The sequence below is a fragment of the Pholis gunnellus genome, assembly GCF_910591455.1.
Source record: "Pholis gunnellus genome assembly, chromosome: 23".
NCBI lineage: Eukaryota > Metazoa > Chordata > Actinopteri > Perciformes > Pholidae > Pholis > Pholis gunnellus.
The window spans coordinates 1956068-1975964 of record NC_136550.1 but is presented as its reverse complement, the minus strand read 5'-3'; the positions used below and the strand labels follow the sequence as shown (position 1 = coordinate 1975964).

Here is a 19897-nt window from a genome sequence, read left to right as displayed (position 1 = left end):
ATCGCTGCATTTTACAATGAGCTCAAACTTCAGCATCACTTTGAATTTGTTCAGATTTCCGTCATGAAAATGTTTCCTTTTCTTTTTTCAGTATCTAGTTTCTTTCCTTTTGTTCCAGATTTATTTTCTCTCTAAAGTCTCTCGAGGCAACATCACGTTATTGCAAAGCACCCGGAGCAACAAGCGTAACGAGCCTCGGCTTTCTCCTCTCAAGCTACTTACTGGCTGATATTGGTGAAGGTTGGATATTCGTTGGATATTTAATAAAACAAACAAAAAGAAAGTCTTACTTTCTGCATACACTTGATATTCTGCTTTTAAAGACACCTGAATTGAACATTGTACAACGTGCTTTACTATTAGAAAGTGTAGACATACATATATATTTTTATAACTTAATTATGTTCGTGTCTATGTTAGCTACAGGGTCTATAAGACATAAAGCATGGCTCAAAGATTTTGGGTATTGAATGTAAGCTCAGGCTTCCACACAGAAACACATCGTTCGATACTTAAAGTTACTACGAGGAACTTTTATGTTGTGTTGATTCTGTCGCCCCCTGTGGACTGAAGTGGTAGTGTTCATGAGCACCAGGTCCCTTTAGAAAAGCTCTCATTCTACTGCAGCAGGGTCTGACAGTCTGCCCCTCTCAGTCCTGGTCCTGGGTCTCCAGCAGAAGGAGGAGAAGCTCTGATCGTAGAGGAGGAGGAGGAGGAGGAGGAGACGCTGCTGCCGGGAGCTGAGCTCTCCTCCTCCCTCCGGAGCGTCGACTGCAGGTCCAAGGCTGCAGAGAAGCTCTGTTTACGGTGGACCGGTCTCTGCTGGAGGATCTGGGTCTGTCCACGGTGGACAGGCCTTTGCTGGAGTCTGAGCTGAAGGAGGTTCTGGTGAACCTGCATGATTTCATCTGGTTTCACCAGAATCCGACCCGGTGGCTCCGATGACGAGCATCAAGAATAACTCTATAGAAACAGACCATCTTCTCTCTGATGGTCTCTTTACTGATGGAGGTCTGATAGAGGACCAGGACTACACTGAGACTGGTTCAGGACCAGATATAAGTTCCTCACAGTAACTTTAAGCAAGTCAATCCTCTACGTAGATTATAATCAGACTGCTGGATTTACTCCCTGCTTATAAATATTGTCTATCTGCAGTTATCGTATCATCTGAACTCTAACATCCAGCCGATAAAGTCGAGGATCGTTTCACCAACAAACCGTAAATCTTTCAATCACCTCGCCGACCGCAAACTGGGATTTCTTTTTTAATCTGCAGTTTATTGGGATGAAGAAAATGCTGAGGTCGGGAGGGTCACAGTGGTGTGTTGTTTTTGTGTGTGGTCTGTCCGTACAGCCGTTGTCCTTTGAGACCAGCCTTTATGTAAGCTGCTTTTCTCAGACTCCACTGTTCTCTCTCAAGAGTTATTAACCCGACCTGCTCAACTCTGACCGCGTAAAAGTGAAGCTCATTACATTCATGTTCGTGAGCTTTGCAGTCTTCTTCTCCTCTTCCTCCTGCTGCACTTCTCAGTACATTACTGTCACCTGGTCAGTAAACAAGCATTGGCAGTATTGTATTGCCTCATTCATAAAAAACATTGCTCATGAACTCCACAGCGTAACTTTAAAACTGCAAATAACACATTTGTTTTGTCCCCTTTGTCGCATTGTTTTCAAGTTATTTGATTGTAAAAATAAGAATTTAGTTATGTTGAATTTGTCTCTTCTTCAGAGTGATGGTCCTGCATCCCAAATCGCCAAGAAAAAATGTTGGCAAATGCGTGTTTCTGTTAAGTTTAAGCACGTACTGGGTTAAGGTTATTAAGATTGTGGTTTGTGTTTAAAATAAGAACGCAACAACGTGCCGTAACAGCTTAACTTGAGTAAATGAATAACAACAGACTTTCTCTAGTCAACTACGAGGATAACTAGGACATCAAGGACAAAGTCAACTACTGTTTTCACACTGGAAACCAACTGTGGTCTCCTGGGTGAAAGTCCTGTGTTTGTTTGACCAATCCCACCCGCCTTTAACGGACTTTTTCCCCACTGGGATCTTCTGCATTAATACCTTTTAATAATCCGATTCGATTTTTCTGTCATATTTAATACTCTCATAATATTGGCTTCTTAATAGGACTCAGAGTGTTGGAGGTCACGGATGTTAAGCCTGTGTGACCGTGTGTTACTCATGTTGTGAGCACATAAATAAAACCTCAACAATAGTCTCGAGGGAATAAAACAAGGTTTTGACTCAGAGCAACTTACATCCTGTGAGACTCTGCTCATCCCTACCCTCCTCACTTTCGGGAAATGTTCCTCTCTCGCTCTCTTAATTTTCCTCATCTTTAGGGATGAACGTAAACTCTTTTCCCATCAGTTCGGGTTCAATCACACACTGAGATTCCTGGGAAAACACAAGTAAATCACTCACTGCGTTGTCTTGGCTTATGAATTTCCAGGAAGCAAATTGCAGGCAAGTTGAAATTCAGGGAACAGACATTCAGCAATATCTCCACATCTGGGCGGTTTGCGATGTTCCCATGTGTTCCCTGTTTGGGAAAAATACCTGGTACCTAGTTATTTGTAAACAACACCAGCTCTATGTACCAAAACGATGCCTTCAACCCACGTAAACCCGGCCAAGAGCTTGTAAAAAACGCAAGAAAACACACAGTCACACATTCCCCGCTTCCACTGGAAGTTGTCTTTTCATCTTTACTACTGGAGCGCTGGTGGCGTTTGACAGATACACACAGAAAACGTGAGGACTGGATTCATTTGTGGACCTTTCGAAACGATAGCCGTCCTCCGGTGCCATTTGGCAGAGAATTTACGATACAATCGTAACATTAATTGTTTTCATGTGGTAGAATGCACATTCATCCATCCTCCTCTACGCTCTATGATAAAAAGATATCGTCCTTCTGTCGGTGCACGCAGGTAGTTTAGAGGTAAAAGATTCCCATCAGTGGTACCACAGAGTATTTGTAGTACTGGAGTACTTCCTCCATAAGTGTCCATGTTTGCATGCACCTGTGTGTGTGTTTCTGTGCACGAGCGTATTTGGTTTCGTTGGCAGGATCCGATGGATTCTTTGTGAAACCTGTCAGTGGCTGTGGGACAGATTTGCTCTTATTTGGTGTGTTTTTGGGAGAGTTCGTTCTCATGCTCTCTCGCTCTCTCTCTCTCTCTCTCTCTCTCTCTCTCTCTCTCTCTCTCTCTCTCTCTCTCTCTCTCTCTCTCTCTGTGAGTCTCTACAGGGACTCCAGACTAACTCGCTCTCTGCTTCCTCTGATCTTCTGTCCGTCTTCAACTTTTCCCCAGCTTTGGTTCTCTTCCCTTGAGCTCCACTTGTTCAGGAAGGTCCTCTTTTTCAAGACAAAATAATTGTTTTGACAATATAGCGTTTTTCAACATGTCAACGTTTCTCTGGTTCTAGCTTCTCAAATATTAGAATTTCATGCTTTATTGCTGGATTTTAAAAGACAAGCATTTTAAGGATGTCAATTTAGGCTGGGAGAAATGGTGATAGAAAAAAAAAAAAACTTTCTGCCAACGACAAATGATGTTGCAAAACTGCAGGAAAATATCAACAAATCGGTTATAGTCGGAGGCCCTGCATTCGTCTCGGTGTGTCACAGCTCTCTGTGAATGTGCGTTATGTAATCATACAATGTGAGTGCATACATGTGCACAAACACACACACACACGCTAAGGGATTAGCCATAGCTGGAGGTGGCGTGTGTGTGATGGGAGGGGCCGTGCGCTTTGGAAATAAACTCTAATTTCCTGCAGTCATGGGAATTTGACCCTTTTATCCCGACATGCACACACACACACACACAAATACTCTTTCTTCCCCTCGGTGTTTTCACTTTTCTACTGTTTCTATGTGATTAAGAGGGAAACAAGCTAAATATTCTAAACACCCAAACAATGGCTTCTTGCTCATGAACTCAAGTGTCCGTGTAAAACAGCCACACGGAGAGAGAAGCTGCACAACGTTAGCCGTTGCGATCAAACTCCGATGTTACAACTAATGTCAATGTTTGGCTAGTCATCTGCAATTTGGAGAACAAACACCAAACAAAAAGGATGCAGGAATGCACATCACGTCCGACAAAACCCCATCTCCCAAAAGGGGAAAGTTTGTTTTATTTCACGTCTTTCTATTGCTGTCAAATTTCTGTACATTTTGATTACAGTAAGTTACTGTAATTCTTCGATACAGTAGCGATACTGTACATTTCTGTAAAAGTCTTGCTGGTGAAACTGCTGCCAGAAAAATATAGTCATGTTTGAATTATTACAGTAAATTACTGGATGCTTTGATTGCAGTACGTTGCTGTATTCTTTTGATACAGTAGAGAGACATTACTGCAGGTAGATTACTGTAATTTTACAGTGAAAATATGTAAAGTGTAGTTTTCACCTAACCATAGCGGCTATTCATTTATCCCCGTTCTCTAGATTTTCCTTCCACATGTATAAAACCCACGTGTTTGATGCCGTGCAGTCGTGAGCAAAGGGGCTAATCAAACAAACAACCAGGTCTGTTGAGAGTCGGCTCTATTGTTAGAGCCGAGGACGAGGTGGATGCACTTGGGAGGAAAAGATAATAAGGGAAAGAGGAGAGGAAAGCGAGGAAGGTCGCAATGCGGGCGGTGTTTGTGTTTCAGGGAAAGAAGTGATGATTGAGTGTATTAAGTTATTTTAAGGCCGATAAGAGCGTTTGTGTTGCGATCCTCGTGGAAACACACATATTCGACACAGACTTATGTATCTGAGCACTACACAGTCTTCATTGTTCACACATTCTTCATCGTCACTAATCATTTTATTCGTGGTGACTTTTATCTCTTCTTCTTTTTTTTTCTCACAGAAATACGCAAACGGCGAAAATCTCTACGCAGGAAGTTTGACTCCTTTTCAAAGGAAAAGAAAGAACGAGGTGAGTTCATCGCACAAAACACGGTCACATGTGGTTTCACATTAAAGAAAACAATACAGTTTGTCTCCCTTGATAGTCTGTTTCCATGAAGTGACCCGGCACCCACACACAGTAAATATTACCGTCCAGCACAATGTCCCCTTCAGTCACCACCACAGTGACGTCCATAGGCTTTTACCGCTAATGGTCTTCTCACATACTTGAAATGCTGTTTATAAAGCACAAGTGGTTCAGGGCTGCAGAGTGATGGAGCGTTCAGGGAGTCGAGCCTGCGTTGTTGCGACATGAACAGATTCATGACTGAACACAAACTCCCTCCACAGTCATGCTGTGTTACCCTACCAACGCTTACTGGCAGTCACCAGCTTTGAATTAATATTAATTCATGTTTCGTGATGTTCACATTGTTCAAAGTGATGTAACATTTGTGGTTGCTCAGATTTTTTTATCCAATTAAATCAGATTTATCTATTTTGATTTAACACACTAAGGCTACAGTTTGATTATCTCATTACTTGCAAAATTAATAAAAAAACAACAGTTAGCTTTAGGCAACAACACCAACAGTTAGCTTTAGGCAACAAAACCAACAGTTAGCTTTAGGCAACAAAACCAACAGTTAGCTTTAGGCAACAACACCAACAGTTAGCTTTAGGCAACAACACCAACAGTTAGCTTTAGGCAACAAAACCAACAGTTAGCTTTAGGCATAAAACCAACAGTTAGCTTTAGGCAACAAAACCAACAGTTAGCTTTAGGCAACAAAACCAACAGTTAGCTTTAGGCAACAAAACCAACAGTTAGCTTGAGGCAACAAAACCAACAGTTAGCTTTAGGCAACAAAACCAACAGTTAGCTTGAGGCAACAAAACCAACAGTTAGCTTTAGGCAACAAAACCAACAGTTAGCTTTAGGCAACAAAACCAACAGTTAGCTTGAGGCAACAAAACCAACAGTTAGCTTTAGGCAACAAAACCAACAGTTTAGTTTAGGCTCCTAATTTACTTTGCATTGGCATTATTTTCCTCCTGAGCGACACAAAATAATGAGATAACTGATATTACAAAATGAGTATTCTGCTTTAATATTGAGGTCCCGTCTTATAGTTTTAACAACTTCATTATTACAGTTTCTATCAAGCTGACATGGAAGATTTTACTGAGGGGTGAAGCCCAATGGCTCGGTTTTGCAGAGGGAAACTCCCGGTTGATTAATCAGGGAGTTTAATGTTTATGTATATATAAATTTCACTTTACAGCTCTGGATCATGTGTTGCTGATGATGAAGTTGCATTCGTACTGTGGAAACTATGAGGACTGTATGTAAACACAAAGGCAACCTCTTTCTTTATTTATATTCAGCAGTGAAGCCATATTACATGTTGTCATCCACCCATAAAGTTAAAAGCTATTCAGTCTGCGCCTTTGACCAAACTGAGCCACAGTGTGCCGACCTTTTCATCGCTCTGAATGGGAACAAAACGATCTGGGAGTGTCGCACTTTGAAAATCATGCGTGCATCAAATATTATAATGCATAAACTTGCTTTAAGCAAGTCCATGTCAAGGTGCGATTACAACTTATTTAATGTCCCCATTAAATGGCGGCCATGGCATCGGTAATAGGACATGTAAACACAAGCCTCCAGCCACTTCAACTGCTTTCAGTTTCCTCCCTTCTGCTTTCTTTAACTCCAGCTTGACATAAGCTAAGCCTCATCTGCCAATGTGACTCCAACCTCTCATAAAGAGATGTTCTCTATTCTCAGGTGATTATCGCAGGAGTGCAGAGATACGAGCCAACACACACACACACACACACACACACACACACACACACACACACACACACACACACACACACACACATTCCCAGGCTGTCTGGCAGGTCTTTAAATCCTGCCTCCAGCCTCCTACACAGGGGGACTTAGCTGAAGCTAACACTGCTAATCAAAACACAGAACATCGGGACCTGGCAACGCTCCCTCTGGCTCCGCTGCCCCGATACTAGCGGAGTCCTGACCGTGTGGCCTTCAGGGGTCAGCAGGTAGCAGGTTACATGAATCAGGATTATTATGGGGGGGGTTGTGGAGTTATTGAGAGAGAAACGATGATGAGTCAAGACTGTTTTTCACGTGATCTGGCAACGTGAATGACGGGAAGAGCCACTGTTGTTTGTTCTTCTCCTTGATTTGATGCAGATTGCTGATTCAGCTGCGCAATAACTTCTGAGTTGCAGAAAATCCCGGCGGATATTGGAGGAGAAAGCAAATATGAAGATATATTTATATACACATATGAAGAGATATTTGTGTATTATAAATGAAAACCCATTTTTACAGTGATATCGTCCTTTAACTGCTTTATTTTATTATTATTTAATTTGACTTTTTATCCATTTTATGTATTAGTTTGTTATAATCATATGAATTGGCTTCATTGTTTTATGTATTTATTGTTTTATCAGGGTTTAAATTTGACCTTAGTTTGTTTGGGCCTCACTGTTTAGCTTTCAAACTTAAAGGTGCCATGAAGTTAGTTAATAGTAGTTAATAGAAGATTTGGGAAAATCTTGGAATTTTTGGATTTTCTGAATGTTGGTAGCATGAAGGTTGAAATAAGCTCATAGAGAACAACGTTCGTATAAAGTGTTGTTTGACCACATGGGTTGACACAAGTGTTTATAGCTGTTTCGATTGGCCACACTCGAAGGAATGAGTGAAAAGCAGTCCGTCACAGAACGAGTCCAGACGTTTAAATTTGGGCAGAACGGTGCATATGTTCAAACCGCCTCTCCCGGAATCCATTCATGGAGTTGCTTTTTTTCTATATACAAAACGTGACAAATGATGAATAGGTTTCAGACGCTCTTTGACCATCCAACAAGCACTTTGGTTTCTAACTAATTGCTTTTAAACAAGGGAGGTAAACTACTGAAAGCAGGCAGTGGTGTAGCAGCTGGGACGCAGAGCTTCAGTGTCAGTTACTGCAGATGGAATGAGTGCCCAGAGTTTATTTGAACTGCACAGGTTATTGTTACAGGTCGAGAGCCTGAGTGAAACAAACTAGACATGGTCGGACGACACGCAGTAGACGATGACCTGAAGGACAAAGTGTTTGAGAAACGCGGCGTGTGTTGGCGGCTAAACCACCCGTGACACTATGGGCAGCTTGACTGATGTTAGAGTGAAAGATGGTCCACAAAGGGAGCGAAGATGGAACGGTTCAAACAAACACAGGACTTTCATCCAGGAGACTTCTGTTTGTGTTCGGTTCTGAAAAGCGAAGTCAAAGCTTCATGTGTTAAAGCTGCATTCTCTCTAATGGCCACCGGGGGGCGACTCCTCTGATTGTATAGAAGTCTATGAGAAAATGACTCTACTTCTCTCTTGATTTATTACCTCAGTAAACATTGTAAACATGAGTTTATGGTCTCAATCTCTAGTTTCAAGTCTTCTTCAATACAGCATGATGTTCATTTAGTACATGATGGTCCATTTAGAGTCAAACAGACCAAAACGGCCAAAAGCCGAACTCGAGGCTTCGAAACCGCAATCCACAAATCAATAGGTGACGTAACGATTACTTCCACTCTTTAAAAATAACACACTATGGATGTAATGAGCGTATTGAAACGCCGTCAATGACGAGATCAAAACTGACGCTAGATGTGTATGTTGAGTGTCATAGTTTGATCGACTTATTTTCTCACAATTATTACATAAATCGTGCATGAGTGACAAATAGCCTGTTTTGAAAAAATATACCAAAAGTTATATTCTTCACTTGTTTGCCCTCAACACTTTTTCAGACATCATTTTTGAGGAAAAGGTTGATCTACTAAGCTTCCTATAGATTGCTTCTGTGTTGATGCATGTGCTTCACTGGGGTTTACACAGAGGACATCCTGTGTTAAATAAACAGGTTTTTACATTCACTAAACCCAATGCCCCCGGAGGACCGATAGTATCGTCCGTGCAGCTGCTGGCCTGGTTGACGGAGAAGTAGTAGCGAGTACTGAACACCCTTCTAAATATATCTCCTTCAGTCTTCCAGGAACAGACGATGACCCGAGGACCAGAAATACTAAAGAATGAAAGCAGCGAAATTGCCCGAACAATAACCCTTTCACCAGACACGCACATCTGTTTTCCTGTCTGGGTTTTAGTGTTTGTTTTGCTTTTAACCCAGAGGGGTCTCATCAGGGAAATGCTAACTGGTGTGATTTATTACTGCTACTTTGTATCATTTCTGTCATATGGATTTTTCCACCCGTTCAAGTTTTTTTTGTGGGTAGTTGTTCCTTAATGCGAGGGTCCAAGGACAGAAAATGTCGTATTTGTACGGATTGTAAAGCCCTCTGAGGCAAATTTGTGATTATGTGATATACAAATGAAATTGAATACAATTAATCATGCGTACTATGGCCAAATCCAATCAAAACCCCTAAAACAACCTGAGAAACGTGCAGACCTTCTAGCCTTCTTATAACCCCGTGAAGCCGAGGACGTCTCGGACGTCTAAATGTCCCATCAGCTCGGCTGACTGACTCTGTGAAGTGTTTGTCCGAGACTTCCAAGCCGCCTCTCGCCCACTATTAATTCCTCAAGTGTTTACCTGAACACCTCCAGCACAAGCAGCTAACGTCGTTGTAGAAAGTCCCACTGGATGCCAAGAACATGTGGCCCAATGACAGGAGGCAGAGGCATAGAGTGGTCAGCTCGGCTGTTCCTGCCAACAGACGTCAACGCCGTGAGGAATAAGCACGAGCTTACTGTTTAAACACAGCCATAAAGTACAGCGCGTAAGACACATCAACATCTTATTAAACGGATGAACCCGTTCTTTGTTGGCAGGGGGGACGTTGTGTTTGTATGAAATGTACCAGGTCACACAGGGCGATGTGTAACAAAACCTTTCAACCTGTTTCAAGACAAAGTGTTCGTCCTGCTGAAGTGTGCTCAAGCAAGAGGATTACTGTTATCATGTGTTATATATATGCTAAATAAGGTGGAGAACGGACACTTATATTGGTCATCGCCGGGTGGTGCAGGGAGCACTCAAATCTTTGTTTGTGGGGTGGGTGGTGCATACAAAAACTATTCAATACCGATGTTCGTGTCACCGAATTTGATTGAGTTGGTGATGTTTTTGCCGTGTTTCCCGTCGGCTCGGTGTCGGCAGGATGTATCAGTCGTTGGTCAGCGGCTGAGCGTTAACTGGACAATCTGGGTTCAAGACCACAAACTGGCAAACATCCTCCTTTGACGAGTTGTCGTTTATTCCCTAGCTGACGTGGCTGAGGCAGTAGGCAGGAGGACAGCGAGGGACTTCTGCAATCTGTGTTTTTGCAGAATTCTCCATTATCATGTTTTGTCTCTTTCATGTCCAAAACTTTGAGAATTGAGTCAGTGTGCAGACTTTTGCAGATGATAGGTTCTTTTCTCTTGCACAAAAACATGTAAATGCCTCGATAAATAGATATAATGTTGCTATTGTATCTAATAAACTCTCTTCATTTGAATTGTTGCTCTGTCACTCTTTAATCTAAGCCTTTGTTTTGGTTGTTGTTGCCCTGAACTGACCTCTCTTAACTGGATTTTGTGCCCGATCAGAGTGTGCGCTCAACCGTTGTGGTCGTGTGACGCAGCAGAGCAAAGGATTTGCAGCTTTAGCAGTCGAGTAGCTGACCAGAGACTCCCACGATGACAGCGACCTCACTCATGTTGCGTTTCCCCCGCAGTAAGCCAGTATCAGTCTGAGTGTGATGTCTGGTTTGCCGCTCTAACAGGATTACCTGTTTACCTGCTCCCTCCATTCATTCCGTCTATTCTTACACCGCTCGTCTCCTTTGAACTCCGATCTCTCCCGTGAGCGGCGGTGCGAGGCCTGAAGTAACAAGCTGTTCTCGTTGTAGTTTCACTTCGTCCGTTATTTCTTTGTGAACAAAAGAAGAGTCTCATCATCTTCCTGCCTGGAGTTCAGATGTGATCAGCCCAAAGGAATGTGTTCTCCAAATAAACCTCAGGACTCCCAGTTCTCCAAACGGCTGATTTACAACATCAGTGTTCAGACGAGATTCATTTACCTGCAAAACTGTGTTTTGTAGTGAAGACGGGCTCATTGTGACCACTTTACAAAACACTAATGCATTCTGAAAGCTTTGCTCAGCTGTTAAATGTCCACTTAAAGACCTGCTTCACCAGACATACTATTTAACCATTCATACTGTTTCTTTGTCTGTCTTGAAATCTTTCTGTAAAGCCAGCAAATGATTCCGTCCTCTCTCTTCAGAATCGCTCCTCCAGTTACCAACATCCTCTTTTCTATCCTTGCCCTCCATCAGAATCTGCCCCCAAGGCGTTCGGCATCCCCCTCTCCCAGGTCATCGCCAACGACCGGGCCTACAAGCTGCGGCAGGACGCCCTGAAGGAGAGCCGGCGGGACTGTCTGGACCTGGAGGCCAGCGTCCTGCGCTTCCGGGCCGAGAAGAGGCAGTTCTTCAACGGGAACAAGCCGCTGGTCGGCTCCTCCTCCTTCGTCGCGCCCGTTACGGAGACCGCGAACAACCCGCTGTCGCCAACGTTTCTGGACAACACGGGGCGAGGACAGAGGAGGGTGAGACGGCCGTCTGAGTGAATGAAGGGTGTCGTCGGGTAAAAGCCCGTTTGTCTTAAGGAGACTTTTCTATTTTCAATTTCGCTTTCTTACTCTTTTAAGAAGAACAAAATGAAGGCAGGAAATCCGGGAAGTCAATCAAACAAGCATTAAATAATCAACACAATGTTATTGTACTTAGGCTGTCAGTGTTTTTATATTTCACATCCCAATTTGTTCATAAAAATCCGAAAATAGTAAAACTTATAAATGTAAGAACAGGTGGTGAAATGTACATATTTAGTATTTAAATTATTTTTACACCTTTTACATACTTTATTGTAATTAAACCACCATGTAAATGAACCTGTCCAGTGTTTCAATACTAGTAGTTAGTAAAAAGTAATTTAAAAAGTCATGTATGTAGTTTTTACCACAGTTGAATAGTGAACGACACTGAATGTGATGGACCTTAAACGTTACGTTTGACTTCTCTTGTTGCTCCGACTGCAACATTACAATCTTCCTTCCTTTTGCCAAATTGTACATTTAACCCCGTGAGGGTGTTTGCCTGTCTGTGCCTCCGTGTGCGTGTTTTTAGGACAGACTTGCGTCAGTAACTCGAGTGAAACTCAGTGCCGGTGATTCTCTTTGTGCCGGGTTTAGTGTGTTATTATATTTATTCTCACAGCTCAGATTCTTCCTTTTGTTTCCACAGTCGTGTGTTCGTATGAAGACACGCTGTGTTGTTGTTGTTGTTGTTGTGGTTGTTGTTGTGTGTGTTCTCATGTGTGTGTGTGCTTGCGGCCCGTTGCAGCCTGTAATCCTCTCGACGCTGATCTGGAAACAGTCGTTAAGTTAAGCCCGTAAAGAGCATCATTACATCGAGTGCAGCTCGTACGACGAGTCGCTGCAGTAAACACGCTGCTGCTGAGTGTTCGGTGGAAGACGGACGCACAGAAGTGACGACGTGTTAAAGAGCCGCAGCCAACGATTATCTTCAATGTTCATTATTGACCGTAAATAGTTAAGAACTGTGAAAACTCCAAACACACTTCTAGTAAACTTGCTCCAGTGGTGAAAGAAGTACTCAGATATTTTACTGAAGTAAAAAAAGCCTACAAAATACACTCAAAGTACCACTACATTATTAACTTGTTAAAGCTAGAATTTATGGCAAACTTAAAGCTTTACTTACAGGGAATTTGAGTTGTAAACTGAAGTATAAATATTTGTATTAATACATATTCATAGAACAGAGGTGGTGAGTGAGGAAGGTTACGTGTTTCCCATCCTTCTCAACATAAATGGGACTCTGACTCACCATCTTACAGCTCACTGTTTACATATCTGACCCCACACACACACACACACACACACACACACACAGTTTGGCTGGAGATCTTCATGTTGTCAGTGTGAGGCAGCAGTTATGTGGCGGCTGCGTCGTGTCCCGTGCAGAGACAGATCGTGTCTGCTGACAGAGTAACGGTTGAAATGAACGGCTGGAACAAGATGGATGGAGGACATTTTTAATTATTATGTTGATTTTTCTCTCTTTTACACTCAGATTAACGAAGGAAGTCAAAGTCAACGCTACTTATTGATCATGAGCCGCTATAACATGCTCTGCCATTAACACCCACGTTGTGATTCATTAGATATGAAAAGTATTGAATTATGTTACTATTGTAACGGATTGTACCCCCAGAATTTTTTTTAACTTTTAAAAGTTTAAAATTTTTTTTTTTTAATTTTCACTTTTAAAAAGGCCTCCAAAGCACTTACCACACATACCAACAATTACTTACAGTCATGTGTACTTCTACTTCAGAGGAAAACATCGTAGTACCACATCGACCTGACAGAGGACGTGTTGCTGGTTACATTGCAGATTCAGATTTTACTCACAAGATATAAAACCCGACACCCTGGATGTCGATGTTGAGTGACGTTGAATATATCGAGTGTCCAAAATTCCTCATAGCACTGTCTTAGCTCTGAGCCTGAGCGTTTCTCCAGATATGAGAAGAACACACAGACAGCTTTATATTTAAAACTGTATTTAAGTTAAATAACTTCAGAACTCCATTCCTTCAGGAACACCTGGTTAATAAAGTTTTAGAGGCTTTGAAAGAGACAAACCGGTTGAATTGAGTCCTGAACTCTGGAGCTGTTTAACTTTTCTTGGACTGAACTGCTGTTTTGGAAATTCCTCCGACACTTGACGTTCCTCCAGAAACGATTAATTTCACGTCACACGACGAGTGATTTATATATCTCTGTGGTATTCGTTTGTCAGCCTCTCAAAGGTTTATGGGATGGCCTCTTCTTCTCCTGACATCCATCACAAAACGCTCTTTCCATTGTCTCCCGTCAGCGCTTCTCTCTGAGTGTTTCTTCTTGTTCTTCATTTAAAGCCAAACTAATCAATAGTTTAAATTACTTCATGTGTTGAACCCAGAGAGATGTTTAAAAGTGCAGGAAATGATAAAGTATCTGCTGCATGTATAAATAGTGAGAACGTGTTAATATGTTGTTTTTCAGCTTGCTGCCCCCTAGTGGCCGAAAAAATGTGATGCAGCTTTTTAGTTTTCTGTAAACTTTTGTAGCTTGACGTGTTTTCTAGGACTCTTATTCAACGGTTGAAAGTTTATTTTTCGTTTTCCTACAAAGGTTCAGCAACACGTGTCAATTTCCGCCCGTTTCCTGCATGCAGGTCTTTTCAAAATAAAGTTCCGCCTTCACAGGAAACTACCCTCTTGCTCTTGCAGGGCGGTCTGTCGGTGGACTCCATCTCCGACCTCGTGGAGAGTCAGTCTCGCCTGCTGGAGGCGCTGCAGCTCTCGCACCCGGCCGAGCTGGAGCTCATGAAGATGCCGGGCGGCGGCGGCGGCGGCTCGTCGGAGGGGAGGACCCAGACCAAGCTCAGCCTCAACCCCATCTACAAACAGGTGCCCCGGGTCCTGGAGAGGTGCTGCAGTCACCTCGAGACCTACGGTGAGACACGCGCTGGCGGCTGCAGCTCACTTGTGCCATTTGGCGTCCCCAAAAACTCTTTTAACGTGAATATAAAGTTCCGAGTTTTTTTTTTTAATGTACAATCATTTAAATAGACACATTGAATGATTATTTTCCCTTTTAAATGTAGATGAATGGAACTTTATGAGGCTGTTTGTTGCACCATTTTGCTTCCCCAGGTCTTCAGACGGTGGGGATCTTCAGAGTTGGGAGCTCTAAGAAGAGAGTGAGACAGGTGAGGACGTTTGATTTGTGATTTTCACAAAACATCTGAAATAACATTTTTCTTTTTACAATCAACAACATGAAATAATGAAGGCACTTGCAAATGACAATGTAGAACATTAACACAAACAAACCTTTTGATTTGACGATTCCGTCGTTCATGAACGATTATTTCCCTAAAACTTCCCGACTCGTATTTGGAAGTAATCAAGTTTCTGATGATGTGACCAATAAGGAGATTAAAGTGATTCATGGCCCCGTGTTTCCCGTCAGAGTGGAAAATGAAAATAATCTTCAAGGGAACAGCTGACGATGTGTGACATCCTGTTTTGGAGAATTTGTGTCCATCGGGGGGGAAAGTGACTCCTGTTTGACCTCCGTGTGTGATTCTGTCTTTTCCTACATGTGTCTTTCTTTTTTAAAATATTTTGTGGGTACATTTGTTCTCTGTGTGCTCCTCAGCTGCTGGAGGACTTCGACACGGGGGTGGACGTCCAGCTGGACGAGGAGCACAGCGTCCACGATGTGGCGGCGCTGCTCAAAGAGTTCCTCAGAGAGATTCCTGATCCTCTGCTGCCCAGAGAGCTCTACCCCGCCTTCCTGCACGCCAACCGTGAGCACACACACACACACGGTGACTAAAACAGCTGTAACACCTGTACCAATCCAGAGCTAAGTCCTCCTCCTCCTCTCCCTGCAGTGCTGAGGGGAGCAGACCAGCTTCAGTACCTGCAGCACCTCCTCTACCTGCTGCCTCCCTGTAACTGTGACACCCTGCTGCGCCTCCTCAGCCTGCTGCACACCGTGCAGAGCTTCGCCCAGGACAGCGTGGGAACCACCGACGAGGAGGTACAGGCTTTACCCGTTCTATTGAGCTAGTGGAAGTCAGGGTTACGAGACAAACGGGCCCCTGGTGGACAGACGTTGTGGTCATTGTGCATCTTTTAGTGGTTTTGTGCCTCTATGGGGTCATTTTGTGTCTTTCTTGGTCATTTATTGTAATGTTGCGACTGCAGGTTTAGAGCCAATAACGACTAAAGTGGATCAAGATCGATTGAACTCAACCTGATAACACATTGACCACCGTTCTCCGTCGTCCTCTCTCCGTCCAGATCCCCGGTAACAAGATGACGGCGGCGAACCTGGCGGTGATCTTCGGGCCCAACCTGCTGCAGAAGGAGCGAGGAGGAGACCCGAGTCCTCACGCGATGGGGATCGAGGACAGCACAGCGATCATTGGCGTGACCCTGCTGCTCGTACAGAACCACAGGAGGCTCTTCATGGTACGCAGATGATGACATGTTGAGATGAGATATTTGCCTCTAATTTGCTCTTTAAGATCCAATCTAAAGGTCTGGTTTGTGTGACCCTGCAGGTGTCTGCAGAGCTGCAGCAGGAGGTCCTGATGAGTCTGATCCAGACGGACCCGGACATCATCGACTATCTGCTGCGTAGGAAACTCAGGTAAGTCAAGTCCCCGAGAGTATTACATCCACTGAGCTGCTTATGTTTTTCTGCCGATGTTACATGTTTAATGTTTGGTCCCTTCGTCCAGCGGCAGTCACCTGACGGTGGAGAGCGGCAGCGAGTCGGGGGGTCGTCGGGACACGGGGGCCTCTCTGGACTCCGTCGGGGCCTCCAGCGGGAGTCTGTCTCCGCCGGAGCCTCCGTCGCCGCTTTTCCCGCCGGACGGTAACGGCAACGAGGGCAGCCTGAGCAGCGAGGTGTTCCTCAACGTCCTCAAGCTGAACCAGAACAGGAAGCGCCAGGAAACCAGATACGGTACGCATGTGGCCTCACCGAGTAGATATCAATACTTGACCTATGTGACCTTTAAACTTGTCGTCATTATGTTAACCTAGAATAGTTAAATAAACTTAAATATAAGAATGAAGCAACTTCAACACTAAAGAAGACATCTTTTAGATCTTATGGAAACTTGGTGAAACAGCAACAATTTAAGAGGATTTTTCTTGAACAAACTGCTCTATTTAAATAAAATGTAGGAAAATCTGAAGTTACAATCCCCCCCACCCCGAGTAAACTACAGTACACTACAGCATCTTTACAATAAGATGCTCGTTTATGTTGATCATAACACTGAACATGTGTTGCTGTGTGCTGGGACGAACAATGTGGCCACAGCACCATCTAGTGGTGACAGAATCCATCAATATTAACATGAAGGATTGTTTTGAGCACTAAGGAACACAGGAAGAAGAGTAAAGGAATGATGAATACCACATGATTGATCCTGGTTTCGTTGTTCCGTAGTCTTTCTTTAAAGTCTTACTGTGAGAATTTGAGAACGTTAATCTTGAAGTTTGCCTAAAAGGTAAAAACCTTCCTGTTCATTCCGACTGTCTTGAATGTTTTTGCATTCATCTTTTATTCCTCCAGGTGAGGCCCCTTCAGGTAAATCCATCCGCCACATGCGTCAGTTCCACTCCCACCACAACCTGCTCAGCCTGGCCCTGCCGTCCTCGTCCTCCGCCCCCAGACTCAGCCAGGACCACGACGCCCAGGACCGCCGGGGCCCCGCTCTGGGCTTCACGCTGGGCGGCGGCGGCGGCGGCAGCTGCTCCAGTCTGAGCGGCTCGACGGAGAGCAGCATCTGGGTGAGACAGACGCCGCAGGAGGACGGCAAGCCGGCCTCCAACTTCTGGGACTTTTTCACCGGGAAAGGGTCGAGCTCGGAGACGATGGTATGATGACGGGCGAGAACAAGGGGAAATATGAAGGAACGGTGTGTGTGTGTGTGTGTGTGTGTGTGTGTTTTGAGGTCAGAATTCCCCCCAAAAATGTGCCCAATGTCCTGTTACATTTACAACAGACTACTGTTGATTTAAAGCACAAAAGTTAAGTGTCTTTCTAAGATTATAAACAAAAATTTCAAAATTTTAAGGGAGCACGTTTGGAATTTCCAACTTTTTAGGCATCCCTGGAACGCAGCGTGTGTGTGTGTGTGTGTGTGTGTGTGTGTGTGTGTGTGTGTGTGTGTGGCTGGGACAAAGAAGAAGAAGGAAATGTCACATAAACACACAAAAGACTTTTTGGAGAGCACATGAAGAAGAAGAGGATAAATAACTGTTTATGAGATGAAAGGAAAGTGGATGCAGTAATCCTTGAGATGTACACAATGTGTCCATGATGTCTTTTTACTCACACACCCCTGAATACGTACAGTAGACCTGCATCACCGTGTAGCTGCATGGACTCTTCTTCATCTACTTCATACCTTCTGCTTTCTGTTGTTCCTCAGTAACCTGCAATAAGCTGCATTAACTGTAAATATAATCTACAACTATCCAACACTGAAATATGTTAACACCTGATGGCATCTCAGCGGAAAATAAACAAATATATTAGAGCCAGAACTTTTGTTTACCTGCGTTTGTTTGTTTCATCTGAGTTTATTTCAACGGCGTTCACGTCGCCGTATCTCAACGTGTAGTTATGAGCTTCACGTCGAAACACATTTAACTGAACAATCTCCCACTTTTAGACTTTTATGTCTGTTATTTAACGTCATCTATTCTGCAAATCACCACATCACGTGTTCCTCAGAGTCCCAGCGGACATCTTCAGACTAATACGTCATAACCAGGGAAAACTTAATAAATGACTTTTTAACGATTCATCGACTCTCAATATTTGACCAACTGATGGCCAGTTGATCTGTTTTTCACACCTCAGTGGGATTTCAAACATCTGAGAAAGTGTTGAATACCGTACGCTGTCTGTGTTATGTGCTCATTCAACCTTTGCTCTGCTGTATTTTAAGGAGCTCTGCAGTAAGTCACCACGTATTCACCTCTAGAGATGTGGAGTTGGGAGGATCCAGACACAGCAGCGATGATGGAAACACTTTCTTTCTTACTGGAATCTGTAATAAATCAGCCAAACGTACAGATGTTCAGCAGCTGGACTGTGGGTCAAATAGCGGTTTGCACGAACCAGCGCGTTCCGCACGTAACGACAATAGAATTAAAACTGGGCCGAAGTCGGTGGATAAGTTTCATGTGTTCCTTAGAGGTCGAACGCTGCGTTCATATCACATAAGAGTCCTGTTTTTTATCTTGTCAATAGCAGACTCCCAATATCTGATTAATACGTGATTCCCACGTAACGTGGACGCAGCATTGAACCACTTTAGTATTTCTGAAGGAAAATAAACTAACTAATGTTCTGCAGCAGAACTTGTTTATTCCTCAAAGAAACAAAAGAGGGGAACAGTGTGTTCACCTACAAACACAACCACAAGCTGTGCAGCTTCATCTGCTGAGGAAGATGTGATGTAAATTGGACCGTACGGTGAAACTTACATGTCGTAATGTCTATATTTCCCTGTGAAGCAGTAGCTGAAAAGCTGTTCAACTTTTGCTTTTCAACCACATTTGTCCCTGAATGTCGAGACGTCTTCAGAATTAGACTTGTTTGCAGGAAATGTGAAGGCATTGCAGTCTGTTTTCAGCAGCATCGTGACTTTCTTCTAACCACAGGAGGGCGACGTTCACCACATTAGCTTTCTTTACGCTCCTAAAGCTTTTTCCTACCATAGAGAGACTTGTGTAATGTTGGTCAAATGTTCAGATTAAACGTGTAAAGGTTGGGGAGTGCTGCCAAACTGGCCTCTTTGTAGTAGGAAACCATGTTTTCCATTGATCAGATGGATGGATACATCATTTTCATACATTCTAACGTTGTATTTCTTTACCACGAACACAGAAGTTGTACAGAGTCCGTCCTTCACCTCAGCAGGTGAAAGTGCCGGCTGCTCTTTTGGATTCTTTTAGGAGAAAACACGATTTATTTTTGACTTTCTTTGTGGGTGACATGTTCCAGATAATGTACCACCCACCTGCAGAGAGTTAAATGTCAAACTGCATCTGTGCGTCACTGCTTATTGTTGAATGTGCCGGGAGAGATGAGGGCGAGATGTTCTGAGTTAGGGCAGTAATTAGTTTCAAGGGTTTCTGGGAGCTTTTTTGGTCACACTTTTGGCAGAGTAAGAAGCATCTGAAAAGCAATATTGTGAGTCAGACGACGGAAAAACCCTCCAGGCGAAGATGACCTCGCACATCTTAACCATCCTGCT

At 43.5% G+C, this 19897-nt stretch overlaps 1 protein-coding gene across 2 annotated transcripts in view; it reads left to right on the top strand.

Annotated features, from left to right (window-relative positions):
* arhgap36 (Rho GTPase activating protein 36) overlaps nucleotides 1-18167 on the top strand; it is a 37401-nt gene extending 19234 nt beyond the window's left edge. For both annotated transcript variants that reach the window (XM_079184398.1, XM_079184399.1), the window contains exons 3-12: nucleotides 4890-4958; nucleotides 11303-11574; nucleotides 14328-14553; nucleotides 14754-14809; nucleotides 15262-15412; nucleotides 15500-15648; nucleotides 15912-16082; nucleotides 16175-16263; nucleotides 16355-16581; nucleotides 17200-18167. In XM_079184398.1, the coding sequence (XP_079040524.1) occupies nucleotides 4890-4958; nucleotides 11303-11574; nucleotides 14328-14553; nucleotides 14754-14809; nucleotides 15262-15412; nucleotides 15500-15648; nucleotides 15912-16082; nucleotides 16175-16263; nucleotides 16355-16581; nucleotides 17200-17510 (1721 nt within the window). In that variant the 3' untranslated portion in view covers nucleotides 17511-18167. The remainder of the gene's footprint in view (nucleotides 1-4889; nucleotides 4959-11302; nucleotides 11575-14327; nucleotides 14554-14753; nucleotides 14810-15261; nucleotides 15413-15499; nucleotides 15649-15911; nucleotides 16083-16174; nucleotides 16264-16354; nucleotides 16582-17199) is intronic.
* The last annotated feature ends 1730 nt before the right edge of the window (nucleotides 18168-19897 follow it).